The 17,831-nt window shown below is 41.9% G+C and overlaps 1 protein-coding gene across 2 annotated transcripts in view; it reads right to left on the bottom strand.

The window, feature by feature from the left end:
- RAPGEF4 (Rap guanine nucleotide exchange factor 4) overlaps positions 1-16,090 on the bottom strand; it is a 287,261-nt gene extending 271,171 nt beyond the window's left edge. For both annotated transcript variants that reach the window (XM_037044442.1, XM_037044441.1), the window contains exon 1: positions 15,887-16,090. In XM_037044442.1, coding sequence (XP_036900337.1) covers positions 15,887-15,951 — 65 coding nt within the window. In that variant the 5' untranslated portion in view covers positions 15,952-16,090. The remainder of the gene's footprint in view (positions 1-15,886) is intronic.
- Between the last annotated feature and the right edge of the window lie 1,741 nt (positions 16,091-17,831).

Consider the following 17,831-nt stretch of genomic DNA (forward strand, 5'->3'; position numbering starts at 1 on the left):
TCCATATACCTCAAAATACCATGTGCCATATTATAACACAGGATACTAGTTTATGTTGACTATACTGGGCCTCAATCATTGAATAAAAGAAAAATGATATTCAGTATGCTTTAGAAAAGCAGTCATATTAAACAGCACTTATAAAGACCATTAAAGTACAATTTCTATAGAATTATTAAATTATGCCAAATTTGGAAGATTAACTGTGATAAACTTGCATAAAATTAACTTTTCTATGGCACTGGATAACTAAAAACTCACTGTAAATAGCTGTACTGTCTGCCTCTCAGCTATTTGTTTGCTGCGTATCCAGAAATTAATCTTGTGTTCTAAAACAGAGCAGCCTGACCAACTTGAAGATTTCAGAAGGTTTTCAGCACTCTGGGTAACTTGAGGTTTTTATAACTGCAAAACCATGTACAAAAAATCTTTAATTGGCCAAAATGCTTGGGAAATGGCATGTCCTGGGTAGGTGTGGGAGGCTGAGAGCTTGGTGAGAAGGAATGCATCAGGGCCGCGTGACTCAGAAGCGCCACTAAGCAGATATTCTCATTGCATGTGTTTCATCTTGATTTCCTCTGGGTTAAGGCTTTGACATCTCTAGAAATCCTTTATTAAAACAGAAACATTTCCACAAAGGATAGCACATCAAACTCTTTAATACATTAGCTCCAATTACTGTATCAATGGTTAGGAAGTTTATGACTATAAAGCTCACAAAATAGAGCTATAAAGACACAAAATAGAGAAGTACAGGGCAGTGCCCTCCCTCCCTGTCTGTGTCCACCTCCAGGTGTGGGCCAGGGTGTCTGTCCATCCTTCTTGTCTTATTTAAGAGATTGGCCTCTAAGAGAGATACAGGACGGGGCTCAGGGAAACAATGTCAACCCAAAGAGACCAGACAGAGAGAGACTAGACACAATCAACTAGGAATATCTGGCTAAATCAAATGGGTTAACAACGGCTCTTTACACGGCCCCTGGGAGCCCACTCAGAATGGGAAGAGCAGTGTTAATGTAAGTGTTAGAGGAGAAAGCCATCCTGACAACCCCAGACACTCAGGTATCCAAAGAGCATGCAGGCAGGTGAGGTACAGCAAAGTGAGAGGGTGGAGGGCTGCAGGAGGGGGCTGGAACACACAGATGTCTGGCATTCTGCAGCCACACATCACCTTCATGGTAATGTCCAGAGCTCTGAGTACTTTTGAAAAAAGTCTTACTTAATTTTAACTTGACATTTCCCAAATTGTTATCATGAGCCTTTTTTTTTGCCTTGCACTATCTATTTATATTCCAAAGAATATACTTGCAACACTGTTACAGTGAAAAGGGAATGGCGTTTCATCCCATGTTGGTCCCTGGCACTTAACAGCTGTGCGATGCTAGCCAAATAATTTAATTTTTCCAAACCTCAGTTTGCTGATTTGGAAAATATAAATAATAGCAGCTACCTTACTGTCCTGATGACAAGTTATTTCAAGAATTTCCTGTTAAGATGGAGGCAAAAGTAAACACAGCTCACCTCCTCGCATAACCACAGCAAAAATTGCAATTAAATTACAAAAAAACTAGCACCCAGAACTGTCAGGAAATCCAACTGCATGGAAGTCCGACAACCAAGGAATTAAAGAAGTCACATACACCCAGACAGGTAGGAGGGGTGGAGACAAGGAGGCAGGGAAACGCAGAGATGTGGAACAGACAGTCCCACACCCAAGTGTGGTGGATAAAAATCAGGAGGGACACCACAGGAGCAAGGGATCCCAGCCCCACACCAGACCACCCAACCCAGGGTTCCAGTGCCAGGGAGATAAGGCCCCATAATCTCTGGCTACAAAAATTAGTGGGGGTTGGGGTGACCAAAGAAACTGCAGGATTCTCAGGAGTCTCCTCTTGAAGGGTCCACAATGGACTCAGAATTTATGCAGACTCACTCCCTCTGGGCTTCTGCACCGGGGCAGCAACTGGAAGGGCACCAGTAGCATACAGGGAGAAACTGAAGTGTCTGGCATTAGAACAAGTGCCAGGGGTCAGCTTCCTCCCAGAAAAAACTCCAGAGGTCAGGCAGCAGCCACTGCCCCTTTTCTGAGCCCTTTCCCACACAGAGCCACTGAGTGCAACACTATATTTGAGACCCCGTCAACCTGGTTCACATGGGTTGCCCACCCTGGCAATAAACTAAGGCTCTGCCCATTCAACTTACAGGTGCTCTTCTCTACAAGAGGCCACATTGCTAAAACAGAGAGTCAAAGCAGCTGTACCTAATACATAAAAACAAACACAGGGAGGCCACCAAAATAAGGAGACAAAGAAATATGGCCCAAATGAAAGAACAGAACAAAAGGCCAAAAAAAAAAGAACTAAACAAAAATGGAGATAAGTTATCAGATGCGGAGTTCAAAACACTGGTTATTAGGATGCTCAAGGAACTCATTGTGTATTTCAGCAGCATAAAAAAGACCCAGGCAGAAATGAAGTTTACACTAAGTGAAATAAAGAAAAATTCACAGGGAATCAAAAGTGGAGTGGATGAAGCCAAGAATCAAATCAATGGTTTGGAACATAAGGAAGAAAAACATTCAGTTAGAACAGCAAGAAGAAAAAGGAATCCAAAAAACTGAGGATAGGGTAAGGAGCCTCTGGGACAGCTTCAAAAGTACCAACATTCAAATCATAGGAGTACTGGAAGGAGAAGAGAAAGAGCAAGAAATTGGAAATATATTTGAAAAAATAGTGAAAGAAAAATCCTCTAATTTAGTGAAGGAAATAGACATATAAGTCCAGGAAACACAGAGAGTCCCAAACAAGGTGGACCCAAAAAGGACCACACCAAGACACATCATAATTAAAATGCCAAAGGTTAAAGATAAAGAGAGAATCTTAAAAGTAGCAAGAGAAAAGCAGTTAGTTACCTGCAGGGGAGTTCCCATAAGACTGTCAGCTGATTTCTCAAAAGAAAATCTGCAGGCTAGATGGAATTGGCAATAAATATTCAAAATAATAGAAAGCAAGTAGAACCTAGGTTACTCTATCCAGCAAAGCTATCACTTAGAATCAAAGGGCAGATAAGTGCACCTCAGACAAGGTAAAGCTAAAGGACTTAATCATCATCAAGTCATTATTATATAAAATACTAAAGGGATTTATTTAAGAAAAAGAAGAAAATCAAAACTATGAATGTTAAAATGGCAATAAATTCACAACTATCAACAAGTGAATCTAAAAAACATAATAAGCAAACAAGCAGAAAAGAAACAGAATCATAGATATCTGTGATCATTTGGAGGGTTATCAGTTGGGTGGAGGAAGCAGGAGAGTAGGGGCAAATGTGCAGAGATTAAGAAGTACAAATTGGTAGTACGGAATAGGTACTACCAATTTGTTGAGAATGGTATAGGAAATGGAGTAGCCAAAGAACTTACATGCAGGGCCCATAGACATGAACTAAAGGGGGGATTGCCAGAGGGAATGTGGGGTACCAGGTAGAGGAAGTCAAAGGTAGAAAAATTGGGACAACTGTAATAGCATAATCAATAAAATATATTTTTAAAAAGTTATTTCAAGATATGTGTCAAAATCTTAAATCTCTTCACACACATTAACTAATTTTAGTTCAATGGATATCTCTATCCTAAGGAAGTAGTCTAAAAATAACATTTATATAAAAGTCAATAGCAGTATTGATAAAAGCAACAATCATTTTTAAATGTCTTAGTGGTCCAACAACAAGGAAAAACTTAAGCCATAAGATCCATATGAGTTCAGCCAATAAAATTATAAAGAATGTTAATAACCTATAAAAATGATCACTCTATAATGTTAGTTTTAAGAGACACAAAGTCTTAAAGTATGACCTAAAACAGATAAAAAAAACTACTCATAGAAAAAATACGATGGAAAACCCCCCTAAAAGTTTATGACCATTTATGCCCAGTGATAGAGTTTGTAGAAATACAGTAACTATAGACCAGAAATTCTCTGGTTTGGCTCCATTAAAACAAAATTTAAATCATAGTCCATTACCTTTCACAAGCTCCTGTCATGCTCTGGGAAGGAGAAAGACATGCAATACCTGTCAACTCAAAACACTCTTGGGAAGAAGCAGGGGGCATGCGCATGCGTCAGCTCTCAGCAGCTAGCCAGCACAGCACGAACAAACCCAGGGAAGAGGCAGGGATGCGGCAGCGGCAACCACGTCATGCGTCACGCCAAGGAGTCTTGCTGCTGAGTCTTATAACTGTTTTAGCACCGAAACATCAGTGGGCTTTTTCTAAAAATGTTTTTCTTTTCTCCTATAACTGTCTTCATTACTCATGTTTCATTTAAAAATTTTTTAATTCCTCCAATATAAATCTTAGGAGATAAAATTCCCATCAATAAGGTTGCCACTGTATAATTACAGAAATAAGTAGATTTCAGCACATAAAATCAATTTTATGCCGGGGTGCTTGTCCAGATTCAAAAGAAATAGATTCAAATGCTATTCTGTTTGTAGAGCCACTCTTATGTGGCAGAATTTGAACTGCAAAACTCTGTGCAGACAGATAAAAATCAATAGTAGGTGGTAAATTAAAGAAAAATCAACAAATAAAAGAAAACCAAGGTTAGAGCAACTAAAATGGAAAGAAGTTCCCTTTTACATAATTTTTCAACTTTTTAAAAATCATTCCATTCTATTGTTTTAATTTTTTACTATTCACTCTCCCTTCTCCCTAAAATCTCTTTCCCTAAAACTGATGAATAAAATATACATATTTTAAACTATTTCCATTTTGCAATTTGACTCCTTAATAATTCTCTTTCAGATAACCCCAAATAATAATGGGCTTAAATAAGACCCACTTTTTATTCCTGTAAGCCCCTCTGAGAAGTTTCATTGCTCATTTGGCAATCTGGATATTTAGGGTTAGGACTTCTACTAATAAAGACAAAAAAATATTAATCATTTAAATGCAAAGGTCTTTTTAAAAATGATCTTTAGTTTGCTATCTATAATCTGTTGAATGTTAAATTTGAAAATGAACCTCTAAAATGGTTGAGATAAATACTCAATGAAGTGCTAAAAAGGCAAGCAAAGCAACAGAGATAATTTAAAATTCAATTGAGGAAAAGATAAGGTGCAGTCATGAGCTGATAATGCACAGTGACAGCGCAGGGAGATGAAAGAGCACAGTGAAATTGTATTCCCATCCAACCAGTTAGCATCCAAGTCTGGCCATGCTTCGGAGACCTGCCTGCTGTCTGGCTAACGCTGCCTTCTTAAATACATGGTCCTGTTGGTATTTCCTGTATCAATAGAGGGCTCCCCTATCTATGCTCTGATTATCTGGATAATTAAACAGGGTCTCCTGGTCTAACTATTTAAATGCTTTTTCGTAAATAAAAAGTAAAACCTGGTTACTGGCTAGAATAGCCTTAACTCTACAAATCAGATCTTTGAGTCCACCAGGGAATGTTTACAATGAGTCTGCTGTGTGTACGGTACCTGAACATTACCACAGAGACTTACCTATTCTCAAATTGCCTCCAATGTTTAACATAAAAAATGTATAATCATGTTGCCATAGCATTTAATTAGTTGGTGAAGAGAATATGATAAATACTCAATATAAAAACATTGTTGAAAGGCAGATGGTGAAATAATGATAAAAAAAGTTGTTTAAGATAATGAACAAATCCTGAAGATGAGAAATTGTCAGAGTTTCTAGGTGTCCTGGACCACTTTGCTGCTCTGGAACATTTGTTTGAGAGGTCGATCTTGGAGAGCACTGACCTACATGGGTGCCAGACAAACTCATCACTGATGAAACTAAACTGGCTAAATACAGCACCCAAAGTCCATCAATAGGATGGGGACATTGGTACCACCATTAGTCAGCCATCAGCATCCATAGTCAAAAGTACACACTCAATATCTTTAGGACCTCATTTAAATAACAGTACTTTTCCTAATCCGTATGGCACTCATCAGTTCCCTAGGGGTAGCTTTTCTTCTCAAAAATTACAATAAAGACAAATTAACAGTACTTTAAATATCTTTTAAAAATAAAATTTCAAAATTTACCCCTTTCAAATATTTTCTGAAATTACCTGTGTTTATTTCCTCAACTTGCTTCCTATAAGCCTTGTTACAAATTTTTTTTTAAAAAGTGGGATCACATTTACTCAGCCTGTGTCCTCACAGCAGGCACTAGCCCAACACTTGTTGCCTAAGAAACTCATCTGTCTGTTCAGTAAAGTGTGGATAACACTGATTTAAATTCATACTAGGTGGCCTCTCGGTTCATTCAAGGTCTTAGATCACATGTTACTTCTGCAGAAAGACCTGCCCACCCTCTCTAATATAAATAAGACCACCCCTTGCTTCCTTCTCCTTTTCTCTGCTTTGCTTTCCTTTATTGGTCTCATCACTATCGAACGTGGTAGCATAGATTGATCCGTCCTCCTACTCCATCACTCCATATCTTCTTACCTTCAGTCTCCTAACATTTATTACCACCTAACTTTTCCTATTTTGTTTACCACCGTATTCCTCACCACATGGTAGAGTATCCAATACAGTAGTTACCCAATACACAGTTTTTTGAATGACTGGCTGAAATAATGTTATGTCTTCCTAATTACTATTTTAATTCATGAGGTCATGGGCCCTGACGATGCTCACTAACTTATCCTCACCCCAGCAAGCGTGTCCAACACGTGGAAAACAGAGTATAAAATCTCTGAATGAATGAACTGAAGGCAAGAAGATGATCAAGATCAGACCCTTTTCCCACAGCACAGTTGGGTTGAGGAAGGAGGAGAAAATACGAAGCAGGGAGAAGACAGGATAGCAGTGACAAAGGAGTAGCAAGGGACACTGAAGATAAAACGTCTTCTATCCCAAAAGTTTGTTGAACAAGTTGATAAAGAAAACATAACACTCAAGAACTCAACCTTTTTCTGCAACATGTTCAACAAGTAGCCAATCAATGACTAAGAGGACAAAGTTGGCAAAGCCTGAATTCCAGGCAAGACATTTGCACCTTCACGCGGTGTTTAAGCAGAATTGAAATTTCGCAGACAATATCAAGAATCAAATCACTAAGTTCTAGGTAATATCGGCTTCCCATCCAAGGTCTTTTGTATTCGTTTTCAACATCTCTGACCATTTCTAGGGGCCTTTAAAATCATTTCCCCATTTATTAAATAAAAGAGAGGTTCAGGAACTTTTAACCAATTTATAATAATCCTATAGCACATATCATCCCATTTGATATGCTGACATTTTACAATTTTATTCCATGAAAAGATTTTCAGAAAATTATATTATTTAAAGATAGGCATTCTGATGTTGTTTCAGTGCCATTAACACACGTTGTTGGTTTCTGTGGTAACAGTTTCAGGGGCCATGCTCTGTGGCGTAACGTGTGGACTCTTGACCACTGTTTGTCAGAGTGGCGGCGTCATCACTCCTTGAGAACAGACCCTTGCCCCCCACACCCTCACAGAGAAGGGCTACACCACCATAAGGTCATATACCATTGCTCGGCTATCAAATGAGCATGGAATTTCCCCCTAGAAAATTACAGGTTCAGTCCCAAGTCATATTAATCTTCTTCTAACCAACACAGAAGAGCAGGACTCCAGGTATCTACTGGGAAATATTACTTCAAAGTCCTTGTTGCCCAATTTTAATAAGTATCAACAGCTCAGATGTGGAAAAAATACTTAAGGAGGATTTCCTGACAGAGAAATGATCCTAAAATATCAGAAAGCTATTATATTAGCCCCCTCGCTCCTTTACTGTCCCTCTGGCATTAAGCTATCAAGATATACTTAGAGTCCTACGCAACCTATTGCAGAATTCACTGCTGAGATCTCCTCCATCACACTGCACACTGTTCGCTCCACAAGGGTAAGGAGGTCAACAGGTCCCAGTGTTGGCTTGATTAATTGTTCTTCTCTTGAAAAGAATATGGGGGCTTTTTTGGTAAACACTGAAATAACTGTGTTTCCTTTTTTGTGCTGATCCTGAGAAATCATAGCAATAATGCTTATATTAGAAAAGAGAAAATTTTTAATTAATTATCTAAATTTCCATTTTAAGAAAAAAAAAGAAGTTAAACCCCAAGTAAGTACAATAAAGGGGAAAGGGGTGAAAAATCAATGAAATCTCAAACAATAATGAAAATCAATGAGAAATTGGTTCTTTTAAAATTTTAAAATTAAGAAGCTCCCAGCAAGACTGATTAAGAAAACAGAGAGCAGACACGAATTAGTAATAAGGGGTATAAACATACCCTAAAGACATTAAAGGGGTAATGGGGAATACTATGAACAACTCATGACAACAAAATTGATAATTTAGATGAAATGGACAAACTCCTTAAGGCAACTTGTAAAAACTAACACAAGAAGATATAGAAAATCTGAGTAGTTATCTATCTATTAGAGCTTGAATTTGTCATCAGAACTTCCCACAAAGAAAACTCCTAGCCAGGTGATATCTATAAAACATTTTAAAAAATAACATCAATACTACACAGCTCTTTTAAAAATAAAGGAAAGAAAAACTAGAGGAAAAAATGTATCCTTATTTGACAAACTTCCACTCTCACCCCTTTTTTTCCGCTTTGTCCTGGAAATTCTAGCCAGTGCAATAAAGCCAGAAAAGCAAAGAATAAAATATAAAGATTTGAAAGAATAAGCAAAACTGCCAGTATTCAAAACAAGACTGTCTATATAAAAAATCCTGAGGAATCTACAAAGTAACTATGAGAACTGAATAACCTGCCTAAAGTTGCACGATTATTAAAATCAAAACTGGAATTTGAACCACTGCAGTCTGGCTCCCAAGTTCTTAATTGCCTCATTATGCTTTCTACTTAGAGGGGACCACGCAGCTATACTTGCATTAGCCCACAAACACAGCAACTACAGTAGATCTTCGGAGCCTCGTTTGACAATTTGGAAACAGAGGTTCCAAAAAATTAAAAACTTCACCAAGACCCCATGGCTAGGGGTAGAGGTGACAGAATTCGAATCCAGGTCTGGCTGACCTAAAAACAAAGCTGATTGGACACCCAGGGGCCTCCACCCCAAGCTGTCAGTTTGCTTTCCGAGGTTTGACTGGGTCTCTCTCTGCCGCTCTCTGCCGCCCTCCCCGCCCAGTTTTTTCCAGCCTCCTTTCCCTCCCCTCCGTCTCTCAGTACTGCAAAGGTGGTCTCTCCTCTGCCTCACCTGTGAATTGAAGTACTGGAGGGAGAGCTCACTCGTCACTGCCACTGTCCACCACGCATGAAGACGGGTTTAAATCTGACTAAACAAAAACTAGCTGCCCTGTGGTTGGGAAGGTGATCCAGAGGAATAAGCAGTAAATTCATAGGATGTTGGAACTGACAGGGATCTGCCAGCCCTGCCCTCCCACAGGAGCCAGAAGTCCATTTGAGGAAACCCAAGCTAAGACATGGAGGCACGGTCTGCTTTGCTGAGCACTGCCTGTCCTCTGTAGACTTCTCCAGGCCCCGGGCTGGGTTCCGGACCCCAGGCACACGGCCGAGGGCCTGGTGGGCCCACTGCACCCTGGTCCCACGGTCTTCCGTGTGCCGCCCGTCTGCAGGAGTCCGGCTCTGGCTGACTCCTACACTCCAGGGGCAGGTATGTCAGCACCACAGAACGTAACCCTGATTGTATACTAGGTTGCGCTTCCTCTGTTATTCCTCGAACGGATGTTACGTGTGCCCACGTATTTAGGGCTACAACAAGATATCCCACAAGAAGCTGCAGACACAATAGTCACCAAGCATTAAACTTCAAAAATATTGCAAACATCACAAAAAGAGATCGCTTGACATTACACACCTCATGATGGAAGTCTATACTTCTGTGGATTATTCTTGCCAAAAAATTATATCTAAATCTGATCAAGCTCTAAATCCAAATATCAATGTATAGAAAATACGGGAGACAAAGGGACATATTAAAAGACACCATGGGGTATAATTAAAATTCAGACCGTAAAAAATACCTGCTTCTTCAACAATTTTATTAGAAGATAAAAAGAGAGAGATGGAAGGAGAACCCAGATATTTTTTAAAAACTTATATATAGCTTATTTCAATCCTGATACAAACCACAGAAAGGAAAAAGTTTTGAGATAAATAAAGAAGTTTGAACACAGAGTGGACATTACATTATACTAGAAAACTAATATCAAATTTTTAATATGTGAAAATGATGTTGTTTTCTTTATAAAGAGTCCTTTCTTTATTGTTGTTCAATTACAGTTGTCCCCATTATCCCCCCACTATTCTCGTCTATCCTCCCCTCCCCCACCCCCTTGTCTTTGTCCATGTGTCCTTTATACATGTTCCTTGATGACCTGGGGTTATACCTAAGAATCCTGAAACACCAATTCAAAAGATCCTGTGCATCCCAATGTACAAAGAGTCCTCACTTTTTAGAGATATGAGCTGAAAAATTTAAAGATGAAATAACACTATGGCTGTGATTAGCATCAAAGTAATCCTGGGGGGTAGGGAGTGAATGAAATATAAATAAAACAAGACTGGCTATGAATTGATGATTGTCCGAGGGGGAAGAGGAAGGTACAACAGAATTATCATACTGTTATCTCTTGTTTTTGTACATTTTGAAATTTTCTGTAATAAAGGTATTTTAACAACATATAAGATTAGAGCTATACAATGTCATTGTGACAAAAGCATTCACGTCAGCCAAAGAAACACAGAAAGAGCAGCAGGGACACGTATCGATGGTGCTGTCCCATCCCTGTACAAGGCAAAGGGGACCAGTGAAAAGATTTGCCTGCAAGGTTGCTGATGCCCCTGTCCCTGAGGAGAAGGACGTGTGTGGCCAGCTCACCCTCAGCCCATAAGCCCCTTCTACAGTCAGGGCTCTGCATGGCAGCTGGAGATGAAATGATGAATAACATACAGGCATCAAATGATGCACCAAGAAAAGTAAGTCAGCAGTTGCAATGGAGTCTGACATGTTACTGCAGCGCGGGGCAAAGTGTGCTATGGGAGTGCATGTGACAGCCATCTACTGGGAGAAGTGGCAGCCAAGCTGTCCTGAAGTGCTCCCAGAACTGTGTTCTGATTATACTTCAATTCCTGGGTTCTGTCGCTCCGGGAAGGGGATGAGCTGGCAAGAAGCTGTAAGCATCCTGATCTGGCAGCTTTGCTTCTCATTGTAAATGCACAACATTGACCTCTCATGATCATTGGGTTTCCCATAAGGCTTGCGTAGAGAAGGAATACACTAGCCAAAAAATGGGTGTTCACTACTCTGATGTTATTTTCAAGTTCATGAATCGTCTTTCTGGTTTTTTACAGTCTCTGAGAGTTTAGTGACTGTGTGTCTGTATCTGAACAATGTATTAATCCTTGATGTGCTGACCAATCAAAGTTCCGAGACTGCAAGACCAGCCCTGAACCCTGAGAACTCACGGGGGGTGGGGGGGGGAATGTCACCCCTCGGGACCTGCCTGGGTAGACACCAGCCAGCCTCCCCCAGTCTTCCTTCAGCTCCACATGCTTCTTTGATCTTCTCTGTTCCTCAGGGTGGGCCTGTGTGTGTGATGCTTCTTTGATATCTGAGTCATCCTCTCTCACCACGCCTGCTACAAAGCATTTCCATTCTAACAAATTCGTTCCTTGATTTCTCTGACTCTCACTCAATCACATTGAAACAGCTAACTCAACACGTATTTGAGGATTAAGTGAGATACAATGACACTATGTTAGAGGCACTTTTAAATGAAATGTTAATAAATTTAAAAATTCCTCAGCTGTTTTGGAAGATGTCACCCTTTTTCACATATGTATACCGTGTTAACTTTTCTTTCTGCTTTGGTGTGTGATCACCTGGTGGTCTTCAAATAAGCCAATCGGCTGAGGACCTCCCTCCACTTTCTTGTTCTAACTGAGAATAAGAAACCAAATGTTGTGAACTCCTACCCAGACACAGACAATTTCTTTCACCTCTAGCGGTTTCTCTGTCAATCACTTAACTAGATTCTTTCATCTATAACAGGGGATGGCAAACATTTTCTTCAAAGATCCACGTATGTAAATACTTTAAACTCTATAGGCCGGTCTCCATCAGCTGCAGCTACTCAGCCCGGCCATCATAGCACGAAAGTAGCCATAGATAATATGTAACCAAATGAGTGTGGCTGTGTTCCAATAAAACTTTGCTTATGGACATTGAAATTGAAATTTCATATAGATTTCAGGGATCATGAAATATTAATCTTCTTTGGTTTTATTTCCAACCATTCAGAAATGTAAAAAATATTCTTAGCTCAGGAGACACACTGCCAGATCTGGCCCACAAGATGCAGTTTGCCAACTCCTGCTCTACAGCCCTGAATAAATACCGGCAAATGATTCACTGTAGATATGTGTGAATATGTGTGGCAAACGCTCCCTTATCAACCTTGAGAATTATGACTTATAAAGGGTTCTTAAATTCAGTGGTGGCAAACTTAAAATCTTACAATAAAAAATATTTGCGCTGAAATTAAACAATGATCAGCACAGTAAAAAAAAGAAGACGACGACAACATGTTACGTATTTTAAATCTGAAATAGTGGTTACTATGTAATATGTTTCTAGTTAGCATCCCTGCTCGGGGGAAAAAAATTGTAAGATTTATGAGATGTATGTTTTGCTTTAACAATGTCTCTGTTAGCATTTCCAATGCTTTTTTCCATCTAATTTTTCAATACCTTTCTGATTTTAAGATTAGTATCTTCATACTCTCATCTACTCAACCCCACCATAGCCCAAGAAATTGGAGTGTTGACCCATAAGAAGCTTTGGATTTTCTTTCTTTAACCTCTTCTCCCACTTGTGAGCTTATATAATATTATCTTGTCTATGATAACTTTCTAGGCATGCCTAACGAATATTTCTAAGGCTTTATTTTCCTAGCTCTTTGTGTTTCCACTTTCATTGCATAGTTCTTTACCCCTGCAGACTTTCCACCTGACTCCCCTTTCCATTTCCAAGTCCTGGGCCCTCTTTTTCTAGCCGTCCCTGGCAGTTACCGCTTGCATGGTGCATACACCTAAACTACTGTTCCCAGTGATGGAGCAGGTCCCACATCACACCCCAAGTAGTGCAGAGGAGGTCAAGGTACCACTCCCTCTTTTTTGTGTGTGTATGCCCGAAAGTGTACATAATCAAAAATATTTTGATCACGCACATTTTTCTCTATTTGAGAAAAATAGAGCACGTATTCCTGTATACTAGATTTAGTCACAAGAGGAACTGGTACTTGGGAAGAAATTAGCATACTTATATGCCATTCCTGTGTACCTTTGTTGACATTGGTCTCTCTGCCGGGCATGCCCTCCCCAAATTCTCTCCCTGAAAGAATTCTTCTCAGCCTCCATAGTCCAGGCAGGAACCTGTGGGAAGCATCTCTCGCACAGCTGCCAACTCTCTCCTCTGCTGCACTCCCAAAGCACTTCATACATCTCTATTAAAGCAGCAATCACTGCATTGTGGTTAGGTTTTTATGTAGCTGTCCCACCCTGACCCGCACCTCCCCGACCCAAGTGAATGTGCAACTTTTTTCTTCCTCTTCTTTTTTTCTTTTGCATCCTCAATGCCCAACACAGTGCCTGCAATAGGGTATCCAGACTGCATTTTCAGAAATATTGAGGGCAGTGTGACACTAAGGAGTGATTTCAGTGGACTTGCCCAGCCCATTTCCATCAGCACCCTTAAATTCTTCCTCCCCTAAAAAGTTTACAGACAATCTAAGTAAAAGCAACTTTCAAATAAGGCCCTCTTACAGTGAGATTACCAGTCCTGAACCATTCTTCAAAGGAATTCCACCATCAATGCTGACGAAATGCAAGGTTCTCAACACCAATACTTACGTGACACCCAACAGTTTTCAAAGAACTTCCCCTTTTTTTTCCATTTGATCCAATAATCCTTGGTAAGGCAGACAGTTCTATCTTCATTTTTCTGACACTCCAGTGAATAACAGTGACATGTCCAAGATCAGCGCTGGTAACAGCTCTGGGCCTAAAAACCGTAACTTACTGATCTGTCCATTCTCCTACACTCTGCAAATGTCAGGCTCAGTATTTGTGAAGGGCTGGGTTTCTTTTCCCCCAGTGGGCTTTTTCCCATTATGAACGGCAATATTATGCTGTGGCAGTATGTTCTAAAACTCCACTCTAAACAGAATCATTTAGGCAGATACACATTATGAAAAGACAGAGTCAAATATGCCCACTTGTGTTATTATTGCTCCATGATTTTCCCATGAGCACTTATTGACTAAAGAGTTCCCAGTGAATTACTGACTATTCAAAAAATGGCCTGCCATGCATTTCTGCAAATAGAAATATATAGTCTATTATCTTAAAAATCCACTCATGAGGAAGTACTACTATTTATAAGCTAAGAACAACAGGCTTGATTTTCTCTTTTTTTATAATTCATCTTTCCTAAACTATTAAATGTAGATTATTAATCACATTAGCAAGCTCTTAGAAGTGCTCTCACTTCCTCTATTTATAATTCTCTATGATTTAACCATCACTTCAATTCTCTCACTATTTATTGCATGTAACTCCTCTAATGTCAGCACATATCATTTCATCCATAAATAGGGCACTCCCTGACCTATTGTGTGGTAACTGAAAGCAAAGATTATTTTCAGATATATTAAGTTATTTCAATGAGCCACATTTAGCTTTTTTCAAATTAGTTTTGTTCAACAAAGGCCTATCATAGTAAAGTACACAGAGCATGTCACACTTAAGATTTTCAAGTCTGATCTGCTTAGAAATCTACTAATTGTAAAAATATCATCATGGCAGAGCACAAAATATTTCACACAAGTGCAAACAGAGATACCATGCAGATAGCTGCAAGACATGAATCCTTGCCCTGCTGCATCAAATTCAGAAATACAGAGCCTGCCACTCTGCACCGCTCCTGGCTTAGTTTTTAAAACTTCAGATGCATCACTTTTTAACCAAGGTAATAAACTATAACTGCTAATATACTGTGTCATGTTTACTGCTAAACCCACAACCTAACAGAAAACGATACTGTTCGAGCCTGGAAACAAGTGCAGTCCACTGTTACACACAGCGCTGTCGTCGGGGGTTCAATGCTTTATGGTTTTAACTTTTTTTTTTTTTTTTTTTAGAGTAAGGTCTTTACCACGCGAAGCAAGTATTGAGATGAAAGCAGTCTCCGGCGTGACCTTCCTAACACAGACCTTGAGCGAGCGACTGCAGGGGCACGGGCTCGAAGGTGCAGGACGGCTCCACTGAGTCCCTCACACTTGGCTTTCAGGAACAACAAAAAGAATGTTTCTCCGCACCTGCCTACCCTCAATCCTCTCCTTAAAACTTAAAGTACACTAGGAAGTGGCCTGAACAGCTGGAAGAAGATATGACTAAATATTCATCTCTCTGGTGATGCCCAGAGAAAACAACCCCCCAACCAGGGAGTGGAGCCTGGAGTCTGAGGGGGAGGGGGGCGAGGAGAAGGTGGGGGGCGCGGCGGGGGTGGGGGGTGAGGCTGGAGAGGCTAGTGTTCTCACCGCCACCACCACCACCGCGACCACCACCATCACCACCTACCTCCACATTGCACTGCATTTTCTCTACCACACACAAAAATCTCGTGCAGGCAGCTCCCCACCTGGGGACGCAGGGGTCTGTGTCCCCAGGCATCCTGGATGAGGCCCCTCAGCCCCTCCCCCCGCCCCTGGACCCTCCTCCCGCCGCTGGGCAGGCTGAGCCCAGGTATGGGGCTGCGGCTCTGGGTGGCTGTCCCCGCGATGGTCTCAGGCAGGGGCAGCACCCCAGAGCCCCGGCCGGTGGGGGCCCTCCCAGAGCTACCTTTTATCCAGGCAGGCGATCCACTCGGCCGAGGAGGAAGAATGGGCAGCGTGCGCAGCGACCATGTTGAGCAGCGGCGCGGCGTCCCCGGCTGCGGAGACCTCCCGGGCTCACTCTGCCACCCTCGTGTGTGGACACACCACCCAGCCCGCCTCGCCACCAGTGCGGCTGTGACAGCCGCTCCAGGCTCCAGGCCGGCTTGCCGAGCGGTGGGAGGGAGTGGACCTGTGGGGCAGGACGCAGGGGTGGAGAGGGCCGAGCCGCCCGCCCTGCGCGCTGCACTGCGGCGCCCGGGGGTGGGGAGCCCGCCGTGCGCCCGCGCCTGCGGAGTGGGCACCGGGTGGTGTCCCCAGTGGCGCACCACCTGCGACAGGTGGCCACTGCATCTCGGGGAAACCTGGCCCCACCCCTCACTTCAGGGCCTCTGAAACGTGAAGAGAGAGAAAATGCCGAGAGTGGGGGGAGGGGGTCAGTCTGTCTATATTTTCCATATAGCTAATGCCACTAAAATGGCTGCTGCCTCTCCGTTTCCTTAGAAACCCGTGAGACTTCATCAGCAGCTTGTCAAAACTTGCAGGAAAGCTTTCTCGCTCACCCCTCCTGTTCCCCATTTAAAAGGAAGGGAGAGGAAGGCTATTAAGGCTTGGGAGGGGCACACCTGCAGCGGTCCCTGTGGGGAACGCAGGGGACAGTTTCTCCTGAACAGGGAGGAAGGGCTGTGATGCAACGGAAAGGCGTTGCAGTCACAGCTGGAAGCTGGGAGAGGGGCCAGCGGGCCAGAATGGTGACCGGTGGTGGCTGGGGAGATGACAACTGGTCTAGGACCTTGAACCTTCAGCCAGATTAGGCTTTCATCACCTGCATGATAAAGAGGAACACAGAAGCATGGGGAGCAGTGCAGCCACAAGCAGAACCAAGGCTTAGGCATGGGGGCCAGGGGGCCAGGCCCTTGGGGTGTGCACCTGAATGGTTGGCCGCACCTGCCATGCTTTCACGGCTGGGGTGTTGAATGGTTTGTCTGCCATCTGCCTCTAGCAGGAGTACACACCAAATGCAATGCCTGGAAGTTGTTTGGTTACACTTTGCCAAAAGTTAAATTATGCTGTGATGGTTGTTTAGGAATCTGGAGACAAGTTAAATCTTTTGGACTATTACCAAGCAGTGTTTTTGATAATTATGGTGCTCATTTAGGGATAGACAATGGGGATAGAGACACAGCATTGTTTTCCTTACTTTGTGTCTCCCCTTCCCTCTTCCTCTCTCCCCTCCCCTCACTCCCCTGCTTTCAGGAGGTTTAAAAAGACCGGAGGGAATGAAACAGCAGGTGTGTTCGGGCATACTTTTGCCCTAATGAAACTCACCCAAAGAATCTGTCATTTTCCCTCTGCTCCAGAGCCAGGATCTGGTCCCAGACCTGCCACCATTCTCTCAGCAACAAACACACCTCGCTGATCAGTGTACCTCCATCTGGCTAAATTTCTACCATTTTTAAAGGTAAATAACATTAAAAATGTTATACTATATACAACTACCAAAGAACTTGTCATTCCTTTTTTTTAAAGATTTTATTTATTTATCTTTAGAGGGGAAGAGGAGAAGGGGAGAAATATCAATGTATGGTTGCCTCTCATGTGCCCCCTGCCAGGAACTGCATCCCCTGCTGGAAACTGGCCTGCAACCCAGGCATGTGCCCTGACTGGGAATCGAACTGTGATCCTCTGGTTCGCAGACCCGCACTCAATCCACTGAGCTACACCAGCCAGGGCCTCATTCCTTTTTTTTTTTTTTCAATTCTCAGGTAAGGACATTTTTTTTCCTCATTGCTTTTAAAGAGAGAAGGAGAAAGGGAAACCTTGATATGAGAGACAAACACTAACCAGTTGCCTCCTGAATGCACTGGGACTGGCACCAGGGATCCTACATACCCAGACCGTGAATCCAAACC

The sequence above is a fragment of the Sturnira hondurensis genome, unplaced genomic scaffold (genome assembly GCF_014824575.4).
Source record: "Sturnira hondurensis isolate 20B ecotype Veracruz unplaced genomic scaffold, ASM1482457v3 Scaffold0004136, whole genome shotgun sequence".
NCBI classification, from domain to species: Eukaryota; Metazoa; Chordata; class Mammalia; order Chiroptera; family Phyllostomidae; genus Sturnira; species Sturnira hondurensis.